This window comes from Mesoplodon mirus, assembly GCF_964341445.2.
Source record: "Mesoplodon mirus genome assembly, chromosome: 19".
NCBI classification, from domain to species: Eukaryota; Metazoa; Chordata; class Mammalia; order Artiodactyla; family Ziphiidae; genus Mesoplodon; species Mesoplodon mirus.
The window spans coordinates 54,567,059-54,590,497 of record NC_138995.1 but is presented as its reverse complement, the minus strand read 5'-3'; the positions used below and the strand labels follow the sequence as shown (position 1 = coordinate 54,590,497).

The following is a 23,439-nucleotide window of genomic DNA, read 5'->3' as shown; positions in this document are numbered from 1 at the left end:
CTTTCAAGATTTTCTTATTACCTTTAGTTTTCAGCTGTTTGAGCATGATGTGCCTTGGTATAGTTTTCTTTGTGTTAATCCTTTTTGGGGTTCTCTGAGCCTCTGAAATCTGTACACTCATGCCTTTCACTAAATTTCAGAAAACTTTGGCTATTATATCTTCAGATATTTTTTCTGCCCTTACTTCTCCTTCTGGAGTAAGTTTTCTGCCCTTACTTCTCCTTCTGGAGTAAATTCCAAGTAGTCATATGTTAAATCTTTTGATATTGTCCTACAGGTCACTGGCTCTGTTATTTATCTTCAACCTTTTTTTTTTCAGTTTTTCAGATTAGATAATTTCTATTGCTCACTGATTCTTTTTTCTGTCCTCTCAATTCTGCTGTTAAGCTTATCTATCAAATGTTTATTTTGAGATATTGCATTTTTCAATTCTAGAATTTTTGTTTAGTACTTTTTTTTTTTTTTTTTTGTGGTACGCAGGCCTCTCACTGTTGTGACCTCTCCCATTGAGGAGCACAGGCTCCGGATGCGCAGGCTCAGTGGCCGTGGCTCACGGGCCTAGCCGCTCCGCGGCATGTGGGATCTTCACAGACCGGGGCACGAACCCGTGTCCCCTGCATTAGCAGGCGGACTCTGAACCACTGCACCACCAGGGAAGCCCTTTAGTACTTTTTTATAGTTTCTGTTTCTTTACTAAGATTTCCTACTTCTTCATTGCCAGCATATTTTTACAGTGCTTTCGATTACAGTGAATTTTTTCTATGTTGATTCTTCTAGAAAATATGTAAAATTATTTTTATTAACTTATTAAAAGTTTCAGTTTCAACAAATGTTCCTACCCTTTTAGCTAGGTCACAAGAAAAGCTTTTCCTTTCCTTGGAGTTTCAGGTTTTGTTTGTTCATATGCAGCGTGATATGGTAAGAAAACATAAATCACATTGTCATTTGGGGGGGTTTTGATTATGAAATACTTGGCAAGTATTTTTTTTAAGTTTCAAAGTTCAAAGTATGGTAAATCTTTGTAAAACTCTGTCGTCATTCAATCAATGAGCATTGGCCAAAAACATAAGATAAATAAATTCATTGTTTCCTCTTTCAACAGTTCCATAAAGTAATAATGATTCATAATATTTATGTGTATATTCTAAACCATGATACTTTTCATACTGTGAAGCGAAGCAATTAGGAAGACATTAGTCTCTTGCCTTAAAATTCCAAGGAATCCACATTTTTAGTGTAACATTGTCGGAGCACTATCCATTGTGATAGAAATTATTTTTTTTCATACCTAGTGGAAACTGTTTTTTGACATATATAAAAAATTCAAAAATATATGTGCTATGAATCTGATTTTTAGGCTGAAAATTGACAAAATTTCCTTTTGATTTGGAAGCCTTTTGTATTACAATGTACCCAGAGTATTAAATGGGCAGTATCTCATATTGTACAACTCATCTGAAACTAAAGAAGAATATGTGTAGCTTTACAAATTTTAAGTTAATTGATTTTTGATATTGTTAGAAAGACCTTGTATTCTAAGGGCAGTTGTTGGGTGGCTTAATTGAAGATTCTTTTCACTTTTTATAAAATATAATTTTTAGTCTTTGCTCATAAAATCATAATAAAATTTCCACAATTAAACTAATCATTTATCTTGCTATTCTCCATCTAAAATTTGATTCCTTTTTTGGGGCAAGACCCAAAGCCATTTTATAGTTAGACAGTTATAAGCTCAGATTATGTTTAAAATTTATTTAAAGTTTTCGTTGCACATTTAATTCAGATTTTAGGCAACTAATTTCATCTATTCCTATTTGCTTATCAAGAGGAAATTTCTCATCAAATTTACTAGTATTTGCTGAAAATGTCTCACAATATTTTCCACTTCATTAACTTAAATGTTCTTTTTTTCCATAATCAAACAGCTTTTTTGATTTGCTCTGTCACAGCAAATTGCAATTGTCATTCGTCATGAAATTCACAGTATATCTTCTTCCAGTCTCTTATTTTTAACTATTCTGGCCATAGTACTTACTCCACTTGATTCTGCATCAGTAGTATGCTTTCATTTTAAATTTTTTAAATGTACATACTTATTTTTTTAAACCTAGAATGCTAATTTAATGATAAAGTAACTTAGTTACCAATTATTTCCTTCTTATCAGTGTAACTCGGGTTGTCTTCATAAAATATTCAAATAAACACATCAATTTCTTGACACCAACTAGATCAGTGATGTGTTTATGTGTGATGTTAGACACAACACATACATACAACATGCACAGTATACTACAAATATCTATGCAGTGCAATGACTAAAGTGAAATGCAGTCTTACCAAAACAAAGTTGTCAGTGATGGGAAAATATCTGACACTGCTTCAGTTTTTAAATTTAGATTTAAATTAATTAAAATTAGATAAAATTTAAAAGTCAGTTCTTCAGTCATACTAACCTTGTGTCTTACAAAGTTCAATCTGGTGGTAATACAGAATATATTAGACATAGTATGGGAATGAGAGAAAAAAACTGAATGCAAGGTATCTGCAGTATTATTAGTTATTGCAATAATCCAGATTGGACATAAGGAAGACCCACCACAGCTGTGATGGTAGAAAAATGTCACATCTTTTTCATATGTTAAGTAGAATCAGCAGGACATAGTGATCAATAGGATGGGAGAGACCAAAAATTCCAGAAAGATCTTAAACACTGTAAGGTATACCTATAAGCCCACATTTCAATTATCTAATTCCAGCCTGCTAGATATTTTGTACCAGTACTGGTGTCCAGGAAGTTGGGTTCCATCATTGGTATTTTAATTAGGGGCCAAGTCTGCTAATTATTCCCAATATTCATCTCCCTTTCTTCCAATAATAAAAGAACCATCTCTTTTTTATTTGCTCATGTAGAGCCACTTAGGATCATGATTGTCTTTCTCCACTTTATTGGTCCATGGATTTTCAGTTATGGCCAATTGGAGATAACTGGAACTGTGTGGCAGTTTGGGGAACCTTCCTTAAATGTGCCTAGTTCATCCCCTTTGCTTTCTTCCTCCGTGCCTCCATTCTGCTGCCTGGATTTGAATAAGATGCACTGGAGGGCTTTGGAGCAGAGCCATAAAGCCAGGGTTAAACTTCCAACCTCCAGAATTTTATGTGACATAGAAAATTTTTCCTGGTTGAACCACTGTCCTTCTGGGTCTATCTGTCTTACTCACAGCCAAACATAATCTTTGCTTATGCACCCAGGTTGCTATACACTAAAATAGTCATCAAATCCCCCTATCTCATCTCAATCAAAAGCAAAGATTTCCCATGAGTGTTCCCTAAGTACTCATCCCCACCTCATCAAAAATTCAGAGTACCTGCAAGAGGGAGATACTTATATTTTCCTTCTAGGACATGTTTTTCTGGTAGGATGAGAAAAATGCTAAATGACATTTTGAAAGGTAGCATGAACTTTAGAAAAAAAAGGTATTAGGGGACGCTATTTGAGATTATCCCTGGGGGAAGAAGAGCAACCAGGTTAATTTATAGAACATTGTAAGATAGGAGCCTTAGTAAGATAAATGCTCCTAAGCTTGAGAAACATAAACAATAAGCATTAGAAGTCGAATTATCAAACCACACTATCCTTGGCTTTTAAAACAAGTAACTGATTGTTTCCCCATGCCTGTCTTTGGGAAACTGAAATAGAGCAGTGCTTTAAGGCAGGTAGAGAAAGGGGAGTTACATCCATGAGTGAATAGTCTTGTTTTGTATCTCCTAACTGACCAATTTACAATAATTCCATTCTGAAATTTGGACTTATTAAGCTTGAACTCCTACCTCCAATCTTGGGAACTCTAGGTTCTTTCAAGAATGAAGATGGAACTCTAGCCCATTAGATGCCATATTCTGATTCATTCAGTTCACAGAGGGGGCTTACAGCTTTTCTTACAAAAGGTAGAATTGAAACTAGACTGACAGAGAAGTCTGAGGATTGAGGTCTAGCCTAAGATGTCCATCCTTGACCTGTTTTGAGCTGAATTCCTGACATAAAAACCAGATATAAGACTTATATCCCTGGCACTGTAAGGATGAAGGCTTCTGCTCTAAGGCCTGGGATAAATACTCCTGTGAACTTCCAGATGCAAATTAACCCCTATAGACATGTGATTGGCCCTTCTCCCACCCAGCCCAGAAATAAATATTTCAATTCCTTCCTCCAGCAGCCTACCATCTACTAAATTTGCGTAAGTCCCAATCACACCCTCTGACACTGTGATTTCACTTCCCATCAGCATGTGGGGACCAAGGACCTTCTTTTATCCTACAGATAGCCCTCCTCTGGGGCCACACAGACAAATCTGAAATGTATCTACCTTCAAAGATCTGCCTGTTGGTTTAGAAATGTAGACCAATAAAAAGATACTCATAACGTATTGCAACTAAGAGCTAATGAAGGGGGGCTGAGGCAGGTAGGCACCAAAACAGAGTCTAGCAGGACTTCATGAAATAATATGGAGACTTCTATTTGGGGCAAACTAGGTAACCTGAAAAATCTTACAAAATACTTAGAAATGCTCACTCAGTAAAATAGAGAAATTATTATTTCAAATGCTGATAGACAGTCTATCAAATGCTTAGATAGCTGAGTATCTAAGAATATTAAAGAAATCTGCACTGGGGAAAATTGAAAAAGGAAACTGAAAAGTCAGCTCCGATGAGATGTTACAAAATGAATGGACCTGGAGAGAAGAGTGATGCCAGAAGCACAAGGAGAGCCAAATTCATACACATAGTGGACGGTTTAACATATCTCTCAGTAAGTGATAGGCCAGGCAGACAAAAATTGCAAGCTAAACATATTGATCTAATGAGCATATTGTAAAAGCCACGCACTTAACATGCACTGAATACAAGCTGAAACTCACATGGGTTATTTTTTTTTAATGGACAAAGTTTTGAAACATCCTGATTTCAAAACTTACACTGCAAAGGTATCGTAATCAAAACTGTGTTACTGACATAAAGACAGACATACAGGTCAATGGAATAGAATTGAGAGCCCGTAAATAAACTCACACATTTATTGTCAGTTGATTTTGACAAGGGGCTAAGACCATTCAATGGGGAAAGAAGAGTCTCTTCAACTGACAGTGCTGGGGAAACTGGATATCTATATGCAAAAGAATGAAGTTGGACCCTTACCTCAGATCATATTCAAAAATTAACTAAAAATGGATCAAAGACCTAAAAGTAAGAGTTAATACTGTAACACTCTTAGAAGAAAACACAAGGGGAAAGTTTCATGACATTGGATTTGGCAATGATTTCTTGGACATGACACCAAAAGCATAGGAAACAAAAGACAAAAATAGATCAACTGTACTTCAAAATTAAATACCTTTGCGCATCAAAGTAACTATAAGTATAGTAAAAAAGGCAACCTCAAAAAGGGAGAAAAATTTCAAATTATTTATCGGGCAAGAGATTAACATCCAAAATATAAAAACCATTTCTACACTTCAACAACGACAAAACAACCCAATTTTAAAATGATCAAATGAATAGACATTTCTTCCACAAAGATACACAAGTGGCCAATGAGAACATGAAAAGATGATCAACATCAATCACTGGGGAAATGCAAATCAAAATCACAATCAGATACCACTTCACACCCATTTTGATGACTATAATTTAAAAATAAATGAGAAAATAACAAGCATTGGTGAGGACGTGGAGAAATTAGAATGCTTGTGCATTGCTGATAGGAATGTAAAATTGTGCAGCTGCTGTGGAAAACAATATGGTGATTCCTCAAAACTTTAAATTACCAGGTAATCCAACAATTACACTTTTAGGTATATACCCAAAACAACTGAACAGATATTTATACTCCAATGTTCATAGCAACATTATATCACAATAGCCAAAGGTGGAAAAAACCCAAATGTATACAATAGATGAGTGCATAAACAAACTGTGGTTTATACATATTATGAAATATTATTTAGCCCTAAAAAAGAAGTAACATTTTGATACATGCTACAACATGGAAACCTTGAAAGCATTATGCTAAGTGAAATAAACCAGACACAAAATGTCAAATATTGTATGATTCCATTTACATGAGGTACCTAGACCAGTCAAATTCAGAGACAGAAAGTAGAATAGTGGTTACCAGAGGTTTGGGGGAACAGAGGCTGGAGTGATGGGGAGTTATAGTTTAATAGGTACAGAGTTTCCATTTGGGATGATGCAAAAGTTCTGGGGGTGGATAGTGATAGTGTGAATGTGCTTAGTGCTACTGAGTTGTACACTTAAAAATGGTTAAAATGGTAAACGTTATGAAACATATTTTACCACAATAAGAAAATAATGAAAGAAACATAGACTACCAATATAGTTATAAAATACAAATGAAAGTTTTCAGAATCCTGGGTGTGGGTGCATAACATCCAAGTAGAAAACATAAAGTAAATAATAAACAAACTTACCTATGAAAATAGTAAAGCTCCTGTTTTAATATCCCCTTGAGCAAAGTTAAAGCAAATTAAGTGGAAAATTTTTGTTCCAAATATGAGAAACTATTGGACTGAATAATGTTTTTATATAACAATATACAGATGAATACACCAATGTGAAGAAGAGTGAGCCAAGGATAGAAATGGAGATTTAATAAAAGAGGAATTAAAAATGTACATGAAAACATATGTAACTTATGACAAATAAATAGAAACGTTATAAGATATGCCATATTGGCCTTAAAACTAGCAAGTTTTTATAAAAATAATGTTCACTGTACCTTAATTTTGATGTACTATTAGTTCCTAATTAATTTTGGTGATAAATAATTCATATACAACTTTTCTAGATAGTACTTTATATCCTTATTTAAAATAAGCATGTTTGGGGGTTTTTCTGGATTTTATTTATTTTTTTATACAGCAGATTCTTATTAGTTATCTATTTTATACATATAAGTGTATATATGTCAATCCCAATCTCCCAATTCATCACACCACCACCACCACCCCTGCCACTTTCCCCCCCTTGGTGTCCGTACGTTTGTTCTCTACGTCTGTGTCTCTATTTCTGCCCTGCAAACCAGTTCATCTGTACCATTTTTCTAGGCTCCACATATATGTGTTAATATACGTTTTTGTTTATCTCTTTCTGACTTACTGCACTCTGTATGACAGTCTCTAGATCCATCCACGTCTCTACAAATGACCCAATTTTGTTCCCTTTTATGGCTAAGTAATATTCCATTGTATATATGTACCACCTCTTCTTTATCCGTTTGTCTGTCGATGGGCATTTAGGTTGCTTCCATGTCCTGGCTATTGTAAATAGTGCTGCAATGAACATTGGGGGTGCATGTGTCTTTTCGAATTATGGTTTTCTCTGGGTATATGCCCAGTAGTGGGATTGCTGGGTCATATGGTAATTCTATTTTTAGTTTTTTAAGGAACCTCCATACTGTTGTCCATAGCGGCTGTATCAATTTACATTCCCACCAACAGTGCAAGAGGGTTCCATTTTCTCCACACCCTCTCCAGTATTTGCTGTTTGTACATTTTCTGATGATGCCCATTCTAACTGGTGTGAGGTGATACCTTATTGTAGTTTTGATTTGCATTTCTCTAATAATTAGTGATGTTGAGCGGCTTGTCACGTGCTTCTTGGCCATCTGTATGTCTTCTTTGGAGAAATGTCTATTTAGGTCTTCTGCCCATTTTTTCATTGGGTTGTTTTTTTAATATTGAGCTGCATGAGCTGTTTATATATTTTGGAGATTAATCCTTTGTCCGTTGATTCGTTTACAGATATTTTCTCCCATTCTGAGGGTTGTTTTTTCTTCTTGATTGTAGTTTCCTTTGCTTTGCAAAAGCTTTTAAGTTTCACTAGATCCCATTTGTTTATTTTTGTTTTTATTTCCATTACTCTAGGAGGTGGATCAAAAAAGATCTTGCTGTGATTTATATAAGAGTGTTCTTACTATGTTTTCCTCTCAGAGTTTTATAGTGTCCGATCTTACATTTAGGTCTCTAATCCATTTTGAGTTTATTTTTGTGTATGGTGTTAGGGAGTGTTCTAATTTCATTCTTTTACATGTAGCTGTCCAGTTTTCCCAGCACCAATATTGAAGAGACTGTCTTTTCTCCTGATACTCACAAGATTTTGAGAAAATAGATTACATACAAAAATGCAATGTCTCTGCAATTTTGTAAAAATTATAGATATGCCCTAAAATACCAATATCTAATATAAACACAGTATTTGTAAAGGTACATTTGATATTAGACACTAATTCTGACTGGTTTATAAAACTTTTGAAATTCAGGCATCTTTGCTCTTAAGAAGATAATAATTTCTTCTTCAATATTTATATAATACAGAGTAATTAAGCCCTGAAGGCACTGGAAAAAACCTTCTCAGATCAAATCCATGTCATCCCATTTAGAAGTTGAGGAATCTTGGACAAGTTGTTTAACTTGCATAAGCTTTATTTTTCTTTATTGGTATAATGGCAATATTACTTACTACCACACACATAGGGTTTTGTTTCTAGATTTAAATTAGATAATTATACGAATCTTTTAGTTCTGCGCCTGACACATGAAAAGCATAAACATAATTTTTTCAGTCACCCTCCTTGGGATAGGCATGTTTTCACTGGAGTAAAACAGGCAGGGATTGTTGGGTGGGACACCAACAGAATGTTCTGCTCTAGCTCCTATTATATGAAACCTGTGATGGGTAATTTTTTTTTTTTTTTTTTTTTTTTTGCGGTACACGGGTCTCTCACTGTTGTGGCCTCCCCTGTTGCAGAGCACAGGCTCCGGACACGCAGGCTCAGCGGCCATGGCTCATGGGCCCAGCCACTCCGTGGCATGTGGGATCTTCCCAGACCGGGGCATGAACCCGTGTCCCCTGCATCGGGGTGGACTCTCAACCACTGCGCCACCAGGGAAGCCCGAGAATAACCTTTTTAACCGCGTGAGTTATTTCAAAAATCACCCCTTCTAAGAAAGCAACTGGAAGATTTCCACCAGGTGAAAGAGTAGAAAACTAGAAATTCAATATAGGAGAGAAGGGAAAAGAATCTCTATAGTGATGGTGGTGGAGGAGACTACAGTATCTCTTGTGCACCAGGCACAGAAGGCAACCAGCCCAGAGTGGATCATATTTTAAAATTGTGGCCAAAGATGAGGCAGACCCTTTCCTCCACAGGAAACACTCAGGTATACCGGAAGTAAATTGAATTAAAACTCTGACTGGTGAAATCTGTAATAATGGTATATGACTGACACTGAATTATGAGGTATTAAAGAAACATTTTCAAATCTTGAATGTCTACTCTGAGGCAATATAGTCTGCTATTTATATAGAATATCTCCCCAAGAATACAGAAGCTGAAAAATGAGGTTGTCTCTAAAGAACATCATTGTGTAGCTTGGGGAAAGGGGAAAGAATAAGACTTTTGTTTCTTTTGAATTTAGCACTGTGTCTGTGTGTTATAAAAATGAACTGGGTAAATATATCCCCCAAATTCCAGTTTCACCTTTGTTTTATTTCCACATTATAAAATTTGGCCTTCTTTAGTCTTGAAGCTAACAGAATTCCAGGAGTTAAATTTAAAAGAGTAGCCTCCTCTGACTCTGGGAGAAAAAATACCTTACAAAGGTGGACCAATAATACTTCCCCTGTCCCAACAGATACAAAAAATCAGATAATAAAAAGTTCCTAGTAAATGTTCTCACTAATAAAATAGACTTTTATACTTCAGATTTTTTGCTGTCTTTCTGAAATAAACATTAACCTCTCAAGAGTCTGTAATTATGTTTGGTAGTCTTAATCAAATACATTTAATTTAAATTGTCATGTTTTATGAAATGTACACATATATGTAAAATTTTTGCTAAAATAAAGGATCTGGCTTATTCTGGTTTTTCTTTCATTATATATACATGCATGAAAAGTTAATGAAATGTATGGGTCTGCTAGATTTCTTATTTAAATAAAACATTCAAGAATCTGTGACCAATTTAAAGTAACATTAGTGATTATGTCAGAAACTACCCATGACCCATTTTAGCAATTAAGAGCAGACGTACATTGTTGGCTAATGGGAAATGTTTCCTTGCTCCTAAGAGAGAGAATGGAAAATGATCTCTCCTATTTTTACCTCTGGATGTTTTCATGGCTGTGTAGAATGTCCAAAAACCTGTCAGCCATCATGGTAGCAGCCAACACTGGGGAATACAGAGTGGAAAAGGAAAAAGAATCTGAGTCTCTGAATATTTCATTTTGCTAATGAATCAAAAATCTCTGGAGCTGGTTCTCCCTTTTAAAGCCTGTTATATGACTCAACATACTTCCTCATTGCTTCAGCCAGGTTGGTATTTTAATTTCTGATGAGTATATCCTAACTGTAAAAAACAAGTAAAGGACATGGTTCATACTGGGAGCTGGAGATGCAGAGACAAAGCTGATTCCATCACAGCCATCAACCAGCTCACTGTCTGGTGGGGGATGAACACACACACAGAATGGCCTAGGTGTTAAATGCTGTCCTACAAATTGTACAGATACTTTGTGAAACTAGACAAACCTATTGCATCCAATGATGTATGAGCAAGGAGGAAGAGATTGCAAAAATATTCAAATAGCCAATAAACAATCAGAAAATTGGAAATGTGAACCACAATCATCACAATCAGATGCCACTATATACCTACCAGAGTAGCAGAAAAAAAATATATATCTTAAACTGACGATGCCAAGTATTGTCAAGGATACAAACACACTGCTGGTGGGAGTGCCAGTTGGTATATCTGTTTGGAAATCTATTTAGGAGAACTAAACTTACTAAAGCTGAACACAGGCATACTCATAACCAAACCCAATCAATTTCACTTCCAGTATATAGAGAAAGAAATGTGTACATGTATGCTCTGAAAGACATGGACAAGTTTGGTCATAACAGTCCTATAAGGAGCTCTGACTTCCCAACACAGCATACCCAAGAACATATAATGAAGGATTTTCAATGAGAGGCAGTGTTGGAATGCTTTTATGTGGATCTCGGCTATGAAGGTTCCTTAGAGGAACTGTGCTGGGCACTCAGAGAAATTGTTGTGTCCTAAGTAGAAATTTGAAAACAAGCAAATAAACAGATGAAATAGAAGAGCGATTAAGGGTCGCTCAAAACAAAACAATCCAATACAGTCCTGCAATTTTAAGGAACAGGTAATCACAATACAAAACATACAAAAATACATTTTAAAATCCAATTATCAGTCTCACTCATGAGATGTAAAAATTCTAAATAAAATAGTAGCAAGTGAAATCAAGCAGTGCATATAAAACAGACACGTGCGCGCGCACACACACACACATCAGTGGCTAACCTGGGTATATCCAGGGATGGGAAGAAGTCAAAGGGTCTGCCAGTATAAATTATAACATTAACAAATTAAATACTACACCACTGCAGAAAGGGATACTGAAATGGCATTTGATAAAACTCAGGAGCCATGCCTACTTAGATACAAAAATATTTTTACTCACAAATGAGAGAAAACGTTAGAAGGCAACTGTTTGAGAGCATGATGCTGTCATCCTGTCAGCTAACAATCAGACTTGGTGACTGAAATTTCCAACTTTACAGACTCTCTTTTAGTTATGGCAGCATTTCCCAATGCAGCTTCACATCCCTAAGATGTTAATAAGTCATGAGAAATGGTATTTCCATAGTACAGTTTGAGATATACCAATTTAAACAAAGTTGAACAATTTTCTTCACTACTCTTTTGTCTTTTGATAAGCTGATAAGGTGCTTTTGGTCATTCCCTAAGGGGGATTTAGAAGATGCTGCTTCATAAGCTTCTTTCACCAGAGAATTCCCTTTGTTTTTCAAGTATTTTTAAGTACTGGTGATCTTTTTTTTTTTTTTTTTTTTTTTTTTGCGGTACGCGGGCCTCTCACTGTTGTGGCCTCTCCCGTTGCGGAGCACAGGCTCCGGACGCGCAGGCTCAGCGGCCATGGCTCACGGGCCCAGCCGCTCCACGGCATGTGGGATCTTCCCGGATCGGGGCACGAACCCGTGTCCCCTGCATCGGCAGGCGGACTCTCAACCACTGCGCCACCAGGGAAACCCAGTACTGGTGATCTTTGAGACAATTTCAGAAATGCTTGGTGGGACAAGGCACGATCTCCACATCTCCTAGTTAACATGCAACTATGGCACCCAGGAGGAGTAAAATACTGACTGGTAATGCTTTACTCTATTATAAACACTCAAAAGTATTCTGCTTTGTGTTACATTGGATGATTAAAATTGCAATTATGTGGAATAATGCTGTCAACCACTAGCCGGTAAACAACTGTACAGTGATATCACGGATGGCCTACCTGCACAAAATGGACATAGAGGTAGGGTGCAGATTAAAACAATGACCAAGATGAACCACAGACATTTGCCAATGCAGTTTTGATGTAACTGATATTTGGAAATAAGTAATTTTTAAAGGGTTGAATTCTGTGAGTATATAAACACACTTCTATTTCATCATAACTAATATGCTTTGATGCTAGCACTAAATCATGACAGCCACCCAGATGAAAGTGAATGTGAGAAGCCACCAACTTTGAGATGCATTCTGATTTCCAAATATTAAAATTCATCTTAGAATTAAGTCGCTGTGTGTGATTTCCTACTCTAAAAGTCATACAGGTCTAAGATAAACTATCAGAATGAATTACACTTGTGCTGATTCAATTTTTTGTCAGTTAGCTTATATTTCCATTTAAACCAGAAAATTTTGGGTCTGGATATCCCATATATTTTCTATTGCACAATCTTACATCTTACATTTGGATTCTGCTTGCTGATATTTTAATTAGAATTTTTACATTTACCTAAATTCAGTTAATCTAGCTTTTGCTTTTTAGAGGGTATCTCCATTTAGTTTTGTTACTAGATTTATGTTATCCAGGTAAGATGAGTTAGTAAAATTTTTAGTTATTTTCGTCTTGAAATTTTTACCTAAGGAGATGACAATTTCCAAGTGTTGTTTCTAAAAGGGAGATCCTGGACCAATTTTTTCAGCCTTTTCCTTTGTTTATTGGTCCAAATAGGTTTAAATACATTGTATTGCCTTAAAAAAAAACCTCCATATCTATAATTATATCTCCTTTCTTATTCATGATTCTACAATGTTGCCAATTTTCTTGATTTTTCCTTGTTCAGATTTATCAAAGTCTAGTTGAGGTTAGTGGACTTTTCACAGAGGAATAATGATCGAAGACTACTGCTTTAATTCCTAATCATTAATCTCAAATTTTAGCTATATTGATTGCTTCTGTATTTTGGTTTAGGATTTGTTTTTTTTCTGGCTTCTTAGTTCAGTGTGACAGGAATCATGTAGATACTGGGGGAAACAAGGTATAGTTCTGGCCCTCCATCTGGGCCAGATGCATCTTGGTTCCTCCAAGACATATTAACAGTGGTATTACTTTTCCACTGAGTAGAGCTTCAGGGACATCCTACAAGCTCCAATATACAATCATTTCATTATCATCGTTTTCTGCAAAATCTCTAATTGTTTCAATTTGCTCTTTGATTCAGAACTTATACATACATATGATTATACATTCCCAAAAGTAGCTGACCAAGGTTCACTAATCCTACTAGATGTATAATGGATCTTTATAATGGAGAACTCTAGCAGTCACCATCTTTTTTAAAAATTATTATTTATTTTATTTTTGGCTGCGTTGGGTCTTTGTTGCTTTGCGCGGGCTTTCTTTAGTTGCAGTGAACAAGGGCTACTCTTCATTGCAGTGTGCAGGCTTCTCATTGCGGTGGCTTCTCTTGTTGCGAAGCACGGGCTCTAGAGCGCAGGCTCAGTAGTTGTGGCGCATGGGCTTAGTTGCTTTGTGGCATGTGGGATCTTCCAGGACCAGGGATCGAACCCATGTCCCCTGCATTGGCAGGCAGATTCTTAACCACTGCGCCACTAGGGAAGTCCAGCGATCACCATCTTAATGATCAAACATAGCATTGGTGATAGTGGGGAAAATGGATATTAATTGCTTATGATGTCTTTCAATAAAAGGTACATGTCACCTCCTATGAATTTTTCTGGTGGAAAATGTTTAATCCTCTAACTTGATTTTATGAGAGATATGAAGGATAGAGGTACAAATTAAATTTCACTATGAGAGAACAAAATCTAGAATGTATGGCATTCTATAAAACAGCTTTCCTGAAATCTTCAAAAAGTCTGTTCAAGACTAAAATCTAGAGACATGACAACCAAATGCCATGTGTGAATATATATTCAAAAAGCAAAAATGGCCAGATGTTTAGAATTCTTGATTCCGTATAGAGAGTAGATGGATGTTCATTATATTGTCCTTTAAATTTTTCTGAATGTCTAAAAAATGATCATAATAAACTTTTGGTAAAGAATTCCAAAATGGACAGTTTTCTTTTTGTTCTCTTTAATTTCTAATATACCTCGAAAAGTGAGTGGAGAATTTTACTTACCACTTGTCTCTTGGGATTCATTACAGCAAATTGCTTCACATTTCTCTCTGATTCTTCTCCAGGTATAATCCCAACATCTTAACACTAAATCCAAAATGTTTCTTTTTAGTCTTAATTTTTGATGCAGCTTAAGGGATAAATTATGAATAAAAATCCTCTCAAATTCTTTACATTTTACTAGATCTTTTATCCAGAATGCACTATCTGAAATTCAAATGGATGAGTGGTTATGGGTACTTTTCTAAATTCATTATACGAAACGGGCATTCCTCTCCTAAGACCTCACCAGTAGTAATATTTATGATGATGATAATAAGAATAGTATGTATTGAGCACAGGCTACATACTAGATACTCTTCCAATGATTTGACCCATACTATATCCATCCAATCTCTACAACAGCACTATTACAGAGCTACCATCACCAGCATTTTAAACATGATACCCAGAGGGGATAAGCCGTTTGCCCAACATCCCATGAGTAATAAGGAGGTAGAATGGTGATAAAAATAAGTATGGTTGGGCTTCCCTGGTGGCACAGTGGTTGAGTCCGCCTGCCGATGCAGGGGACCCGGGTTCGTGCCCCAGTCCAGGAAGATCCCACATGCCGCGGAGCGGCTAGGCCCGTGAGCCACGGCCGCTAAGCCTGCGCATCCGGAGCCTGTGCTCCGCGACGGGGGGCCACGACAGTGAGAGGCCTGTGTACCGAAAAAATTAAAAAAATAAGTATGGTTTCTGCCATGGATAAGGTGTTTCCTACATTTGTGATATTAACAGGGTTATTCTCTAGGAAGAGTTTGCTGAAGTTTAACAAAGATTGAATAGTGTTGGAAAGCTTCTATACATTCACTAAATTAACATATCTGGTATAAATTCTCTATGCTCTTATGGGCAGAAGGAAATTGTGATTCCCCCATTGGCCAAACCTTCCTATGGAATGAATATTCTGCTACTTTAATCAGGGAGGTAACAAGGGACAGATTTCTTGTTCTAATTCACATTGTGGCCTGTATCATGTTTTAAAAAGTGTGAATGCTGTCTCTCAAATTATCTATGAAAGGACAAACTTTTTGTTTTTAATTTCCAATCATTCATCGACTGATACTTTTGTAAAATATAATGTTATGGCAATATCAAATTGCTATAAAAGTTTCCAGACACTTACTCTCACTTTCTGCATTTATCTCATGTTTGACAGGTAACAAATCTATGGACTGACAAAAAGTTTCTGGCCAATAGTTTGAGTAGCACTTGTCTAAAATCCTTCCTACAATTCTAATTCAAAGGATTTCTCATTTGGATTAATTCCCTGATGTATTCTAAGATGTTTACCATGTCTACAAGTCTTCCCACATTCCTTAAATTCACAGGATTTCACAGCAGTATGAATTCTCTGATATGCAGGGCAAGAACCAAATTAAATTTAGATCCTTCCCTTAAAGAGTAATGAGCATAATTTTTCCAATGTTTATGAGACTTTGTACCATGAATTAAATATAGATCTTTACACATTCCCTACATTTAAATGGCTTCACATCAGTACAGATGTTCAATAAGATCATACAGAAGTCAAAAGGCCTTTTCATATTCCTCATTTTCAAAATATTTCTCACTAGTATGAATTTTCTGGTATCAAGTGAATTGTCCATACACAGGTGAGGTTTTGCACATTCCCTACATTCATAACGTTTCTCAAGAGTAAGACTTCTCCTCCTGTTAAGTAAGTTGTCTGTACACACACACAAACATGTTCTTTCACATCTCTTCAATCATAAAGTTTCACAAGCATCAACTGTCTTATTTGAGTAAGCTGTCCATATAAAGGCTTCCCCACATTCTTTATATTTGTAGGGTTTATCATTATTATTAGTTCTTTCATGTTGAACATGGCTTGAGCCACAAGTAAATGTCTTTCCAAATTCCTTACACTGATAAGGTTTCTTGCCAGTATGAAATCTCTGATGAACACGAAGTTGACAGCCACTACCAAAGGCCTTCCCACAGTCTTTACATTCATAGGATTTCTCACCAGTATGAACCCTCTCATGTTTAACAAGGCTTGAACCCCAACTAAAGGCCTTCCCACATTCCTTACATTTAAAAGGTTTCTCACCAGTATGGATTTTCTGATGTTGAGTAAGGTGATAGCCACGACTAAAGGCCTTTCCACATTCTTTACATTCATAGGGTTTCTCACCAGTATGGATTCTCTCATGTTGAACCAGACTTGAGCCACAATTAAAAGTCTTCCCACATTCCTTACATTCATAGGGTTTCTTGCCAGTATGAAATATCTGATGTCGAGTAAGTTGATAGCCACTACCAAAGGCTTTTCCACATTCTTTACATTCATAGGATTTCTCACCAGTATGGATTCTCTCATGTTTAACAAGGCTTGAACCCCAACTAAAGGCCTTCCCACATTCTTTACATTCAAAGGGTTTCTCACCAGTATGGATTTTCTGATGTTGAGTAAGGTGATAGCCACGACTAAAGGCCTTTCCACATTCTTTACATTCATAGGGTTTCTCACCAGTATGGATTCTCTCATGTTGAACCAGACTTGAGCCACAGTTAAAAGTCTTCCCACATTCTTTACATTCATAGGGTTTCTTGCCAGTATGAAATAACTGATGTCGAGTAAGTTGATAGCCCCAACAAAAAGCCTTTCCACATATTTTACATACATAAGGTTTCTTCCCAGTGTGGATTTTATGATGCTGAGTAAGTTGATAGCCACGACTGAAGGCCTTCCCACATTCTTTACATTTATAAGGTTTCTCACCTGTATGAATTATCTCATGTTTAGCAAGGCTTGAGCCCCAAAAAAAGGCCTTTCCACATTCTTTACATTCATAAGATTTCACACCAATATGAATTTTCTGATGTTGAGTAAGGTGATAGCCACGACTGAAGGCCTTCCCACATTCTTTACATTCATAGGGCTTCTCGCCAGTATGAATTCTCTCATGTTTAACAAGGCTTGATCCCCAACTAAAGGTCTTCCCACATTCCTTACATTCATAAGGTTTCTCACCAGTATGAAATCTCTGATGCACAGTGAGTTGATAGGCACTTAAAAAGTCTTTCCCACATTCTTTACATTCAAAATGTTTTTCAGCCATATGAATTCTCTCATGTTGAACAAGTTTTGAGCCATGACTACAAGCCTTCCCACATTCCTTACAAACGTAGGGTTTCTCTTGATTATGAATTTTTTGATGTGCAGTAAGAGATTTACGTTTTCTGTAAGTGGGCACTTTTTCATAGCTGATTATCATTTGACTGAAGTATCCCTCTTGATGTCCCTGAAGGCCCTCAAATCTTCTCTTACACTTCCAATTATTTTTGAAAAGGAATGCCTCAAAGCCAAGGGTTTTACTTCTTTCCTTTATCTCCTGTTGGGGAAAATTTATTTCAAAAATGTCCTTTTTTGCAAATGTATTTTTGGTCTCATATGTTGACTCCAAATCTGAAAGAAAACAAGAAAACCACACATTTTATTGCCTTTACCAGAAAAAAAGCCCTTCATAGTAGAAATAAAGACAAATTGAAAAGAATACCCATAAGTGAACTCAATCAGGAGACTTACTGAATTCCTAAGCACAAGCCTCTCCCCTGTCCAACAACAAACTCAGCTTTGATTTTTCAGTTCTTGTGATATTAATGTTCTGATATGACAGTTTACTGGAGGATTCCACAAAGATCACTTTAACAAGTCCCTCATCTTCCTGTGTAAATGATCTCTTAAACCAAAATGTGCCCTTCCACTAGTCAAGTCACTGGGCAAAGGATATTAGGATCTGAGTTCAGGGCTGCTAAGGTGACTGGAATTTGTGGTTCAAGATTTATCAGAGAAAGAAGTCATGCAAAGAAGTTCCGGGAATCTATACAGGGATTCTCCCTTGGATCTGTAACTGAATGTCATTATGCATCCACAAGGTGCCTCCCCACGATGTGACTGGGGTACTCTCAGAGATTCTAGAGGTTGTACACTGGAGTGCCAACCCAACCTGAATGGGAAGACCTCAGTGAACATCCCCAAGCATTTATTTGAAGCCTCTCAAAGACCATATACTGAAAGTAAGAACCATACCCTGGAGCAGCAGGGTATGGTTTGGTCAAATTTTTTGGTCTCAGTATTTCTTATACTCTTCAATATTGGTAAATCCCTTGCTTGCACGTGCATAAGTATATTTGAAATACAAAATATACAAATCTAGTATTTTTGCCTATTGGTGATTGTATAATATTTTGGTTGAGCTATTTAATGGTGGATGAGTACTGTGGATGTGATTGTGGGAAGTAATTTTAATCATGAATTAAACTGCATTATTGCTATTTTAATTAACAATGTCTTATTGCTTTGTATACATTTACATTTGGGTGTAAAGACTGTGTGTATATCCAAAAGGAAGCCACAGTATTTAAATTGACTAACCTAATAGTACAACTACTTTGAGATGACCAAATGTCAACTAAAAGGAGTACAGTTTTATACAACTTAGCATCAACAAACAGTTCAATAAATTTGAATTGGGCTTGTATTATAGTTACTTGGACTTGAATGTTTCTGTGTAATGCTTAACAGTATTAGTAAATGAATACAGGTTTAACTTCTTTTTAGATGTTTTAAAAAAAAAGCACTGAGGACCCAAAAGAGGTTTTGTTTATGTGGGTTATATCTTTTGATATTTACCATATTAGAAATTAAAATAGAAATTTAAAGATTAATTCATTTTAAAGTGACAATAAATCATTAAATGTTAACAAATAACATTAAATAATTAAATTTTCCCAAACAAAAAAATTAATGAATTATAGTTTTAATCTTCTGAAAATATCTGGTTTAACAGAAGACAACTGGATTCTCACATCTGCTTTTGCATTCAATCTGTAGCAATGCTATTTTGGTTGAAGGATATGAAGAAAATTCAGCCTCCCACAGATGTGTAATTGTAAAATGGCAGAATAGTCTATGAACCTGTTCAGGTAATTGTGGGTGTTATTCTTTGATACTACAGTAAAAATTGAGACGCGGTGGTTTCTTAAAGATTAGTTCCAATGTGGAATATGCAACCATACTGGTGAACTTTTCATACTATGTTACATTAAAATCCATTGCACTTTGGATGACTTTTTATCCATGCATAATTTTGTACTATGTACTGGTTATCTGAAAAACAGTGGTTCACTGAGTTATGCAGATCTTTGAAATGTTGACATATTTCATTACATGATATCAAAAAATCACATTAATAATATCACCTCACCAGAATTTTTTTTATTTATTGGGAAGCTGTAAAGCTCAAAATAATAGATATAAGCTTCACACAATTCTAATTTTTACTTAAAAGTTTGAATTTTATCATTGGCAACAAATACTTTTAGTTGTTCTTAAAGTGACAGGCTCATTTACAAGAAAATGTTTTCCAAATACCCAAGCCTAAAGAACCATAGTTTGCCTCATTCTTCCAAGGGAAAAAAAAAACAAAAAACAAAAACAAAACTGTGTTCCATGAAAAAAGCAGCTAGTTTAACTCACAATTCAAACATCGGCACAGGTGGTTTCCCTCAAGGCAACCACTGCACCTTAGTATACAGCAAAAGAGCTTAATGGAGACTTCCCATTTCATCCCACAGAATATTCTAAAAATGCATCCTCACGGGTCAAGATTTAACAAAATGAAGCCCCAGAGCGGGGTACTAAAGGTCAACCAGCATGAGGAGGGTTTCAGTATAAAAGGGTTGTCCTACGTCAGGAGTCAGAATGCAAGCAGGGTAAGGACAAGTGTCTGTGTGTGAGTGACCTGGCATGGGTTGTCACAGCCCAAGTGGGATGAGACAGGCAATCACATAATCAAGGTGGTGGTGGTGGTGGTGATAATAGAAGACTGGTTACACATAGAGAGTTTGATCAAATAAGTATAGTTGTCCCTTGGGATCCTTGGGGGATTGGTTCCAGAACCCACCTCAGAACCCATACCTGAGGATGCTAAGTCCCATAATCGACCCTCCTTTTCCACAGATGCAGAACACATGGAAATGAAGGGTCAACTGTATATTTATTGAAAAATAATCTGCATATAAGTGGACCTGCATAGTTCAAACCCATGTTGTTCAAGGCTTGACAATAAATACATTAAGGATAATGGAACCCAGGTTTTTCACTGTCAGAAAAGGGAGTTAGAAATATGGAAAGTGAATAAGCTGAAATGAAACCTGTAGTGTTGAAATGGAGATATCTGTATGAACTCATGGTTTCAATCTATAGATGTAAACATGTGTGCATGTATACATATGTATGCATATAAACATATTCCCTACTCTGTCCACTGAGAGGGCCTAGGGACAGCCATCCCCCAGCAGCAATGAGCAAATCTAGTACCCAGATTCTGGCTTCTAAATAGCATTCTCAACTAAAAGGAACCAGGGCACCTTGAAGAAATGGCTGACTTTAGGGCTGGAGCAGGGAAAGTGCAAGATGAGCCTGGAACATGATGTTGGGAAGAAAATAAGGAGGTGCTCTAAGTGTGATGGAGACAGGCCAAAGGACACAGAAACCACTGTTGAGAGAATTCCCACTGGTCAAATCCAGGACCAGCTTCAAAATAAATAATGGGAAGAACAGATTACAACCCACTGACTAGAAATCCAACATATGAATAAGTTGAAAGTTTGAAGAGTAATACAATACTTAATAGTTTCAAAGTTCCTCCTCACAAAAGGCTCATTAAAGGAAAAAAGATTAACTTTACAGGGAGGAGGCCGGTGGACACTACCATAATCACCTGCTCAAAGTAAACATCATCAGTAATGACAAATCATTTGCTCCACCTGACAGAATGCAAGGAGAACACACCATCAGTTCTGTGATACTTCTGCCAAAGATGCATAATCCAAATCTAATCATGAGGAAAGAGCAGACAAACCCAAACTGAAGAACACTGTACAAAATAACAGGGCTGGGGGCTTCCCTGGTGGCGCAGTGGTTGAGAGTCCGCCTGCCGATGCAGGGGACATGGGTTTGTGCCCCAGTCCGGGAAGATCCCACATGCTGCAGAGCAGCTGGGCCTGTGAGCCATAGCTGCTGAGCCTGCGTGTCCGGAGCCTGTGCTCCGCAACAGGAGAGGCCACAGCAGTGCGAGGCCCACGTACTGCAAATAAATAAATAAATAAATAAATAAAAATAATAGGCCTGGAATCTTCAGAAGTAACAAGAAATGGGTATTTTGATAGGGAATGCATTAAATCTGTAGATTGCTTTGGGTAGTATGGTCATGTTAACAATATTAATTCTTATAATCCAAGAGCATGGGATATCTTTCCATTTCTTTGAATCATTTTTAATTTCCTTTATCAATGTTTTATAGTTTTCAGCATATAGGTCTTTCACCTCCTTGGTTAAGTTATTCCTACGTACTTTTTTTTGGACATGATTTTAAATGGAATTTTTTTTTTTTTTTTTTTTTTACTTTCTGGTATTTCACTGTTAGTATAAAGAAATGCAACAGATTTCTGTACACTAATCTTGCATCCTGCTACCTTGCTGAATTTATTTTTTAGTTCTGATAGTTTTTGTGTGAAGTCTTTATGGTTCTTTATATGGAGTATCATATCATTTGCAAATAGTGACTATTTTACCTCTTCCCTGCCAATTTGGATACCTTTTATTTCTTTTTCTTGTCTGAATTCTGTGGCTAGGACCTCCAATACTTTGTTGAATAGAAGTGGTGGGAGTGGGCATCCTTGTCTTGTTCCTGAAGTTAGTGAGAAGGCTTTCAGCTTTTCACCACTGAATACTATTGATACGTTGGCTGTGGGTCTGTTGTAAATGGCTTTTATTATGTTAAGATATGTTCCCTCTATACCCACTTTAGTGAGAGTTTTTATCACGAATGGATGTTGAATTTTATGAAATGCTTTTTCTGTGTCTATTGAGATGATCATGGAGTTTTCTCTTTTCTTTTGTTAATGTGGTGTATGTATCACAGTGATTGATTTGCATATGTTGAACCAGGCTTGTGACCCTGGAACGAATCCAACTGACCATGGAGTATGATCCTTTTTATGTATTGTTGGATTCGGTTTGCTAATATTTTGTTGAGAATTTTTGCATCTATATTCATCAATGATATTGGCCTGTAATCTTCTTTTTTTGTAGTGTCTTTGTCTGGTTTTGGTATCAGGGTGCTGATGGCTTTACAGAATGAATTTGGAAGCATTCCCTCTTCAGTCTTTTGGAGTAGTTTGAGAAGGATAGGTAGAAGTTCTTCTTTGTATGTTTGGTATAATCTCCCAGAGAAGCCATCCAGTCCTGGAATTTTTGTTTGCATGGAGTTTTTTTTTGTGTGTGTGTGGTATGCGGGCCTCTCACTGTTGTGGCCTCTCCCATTGTGGAGCACAGGCTCTGGACGCGCAGGCTCAGCGGCCATGGCTCACGGGCCCAGCCGCTCCGCGGCATGTGGGATCTTCCCGGACCGGGGCACGAACCCGTGTCCCCTGCATCGGCAGGCAGACTCTCAACCACTGAGCCACCAGGGAAGCCCTGCATGGAGTTTTTTAAAATTACAGATCCTATTTCATTTCTAGTGATCAGTCTCTTCAAATTATCTGTTTCTTCTTTTTTTTTTTTTTTTTTTTACATCTTTATTGGAGTATAATTGCTTTATATCTGTTTCTTCTTGATTCAGTTTTGGCAGGCTGTGTGTTTCTAGAAATTTGTCCATTTCTTCTAGGTTGTCCAATTTGTCAGCATATAACTGTTCATAGTATTCCCTTATTATTTTTTGTATTTTCATGGTATTGGTTGTTATTTCTCCTCTTTCATTTCTTATTTCGTTTATTTGGGTTGTATCTCTTTTCTTCTTGGTGAGCCTGGCTAGAGGTTT

The 23,439-nt window shown here is 36.6% G+C and overlaps 1 protein-coding gene across 10 annotated transcripts in view; it reads right to left on the bottom strand.

Moving 5' to 3' along the window:
• The window catches only part of LOC309794660 (zinc finger protein 283-like), a 58,122-nt gene that overhangs the window by 22,884 nt on the left and 11,799 nt on the right, over positions 1-23,439 (bottom strand). For 5 of the 10 annotated variants that reach the window (XM_082606431.1, XM_082606432.1, XM_082606429.1 and 2 more), the window contains one exon: positions 14,399-18,020. The exons of the other annotated variants lie outside the window; for them this stretch is intronic. In XM_082606431.1, the coding sequence (XP_082462557.1) occupies positions 16,318-18,020 (1,703 nt within the window). In that variant the 3' untranslated portion in view covers positions 14,399-16,317. Of the gene's footprint in view, positions 1-14,398; positions 18,021-23,439 lie in introns of those variants that run through there. 10 annotated transcript variants of the gene reach the window in all.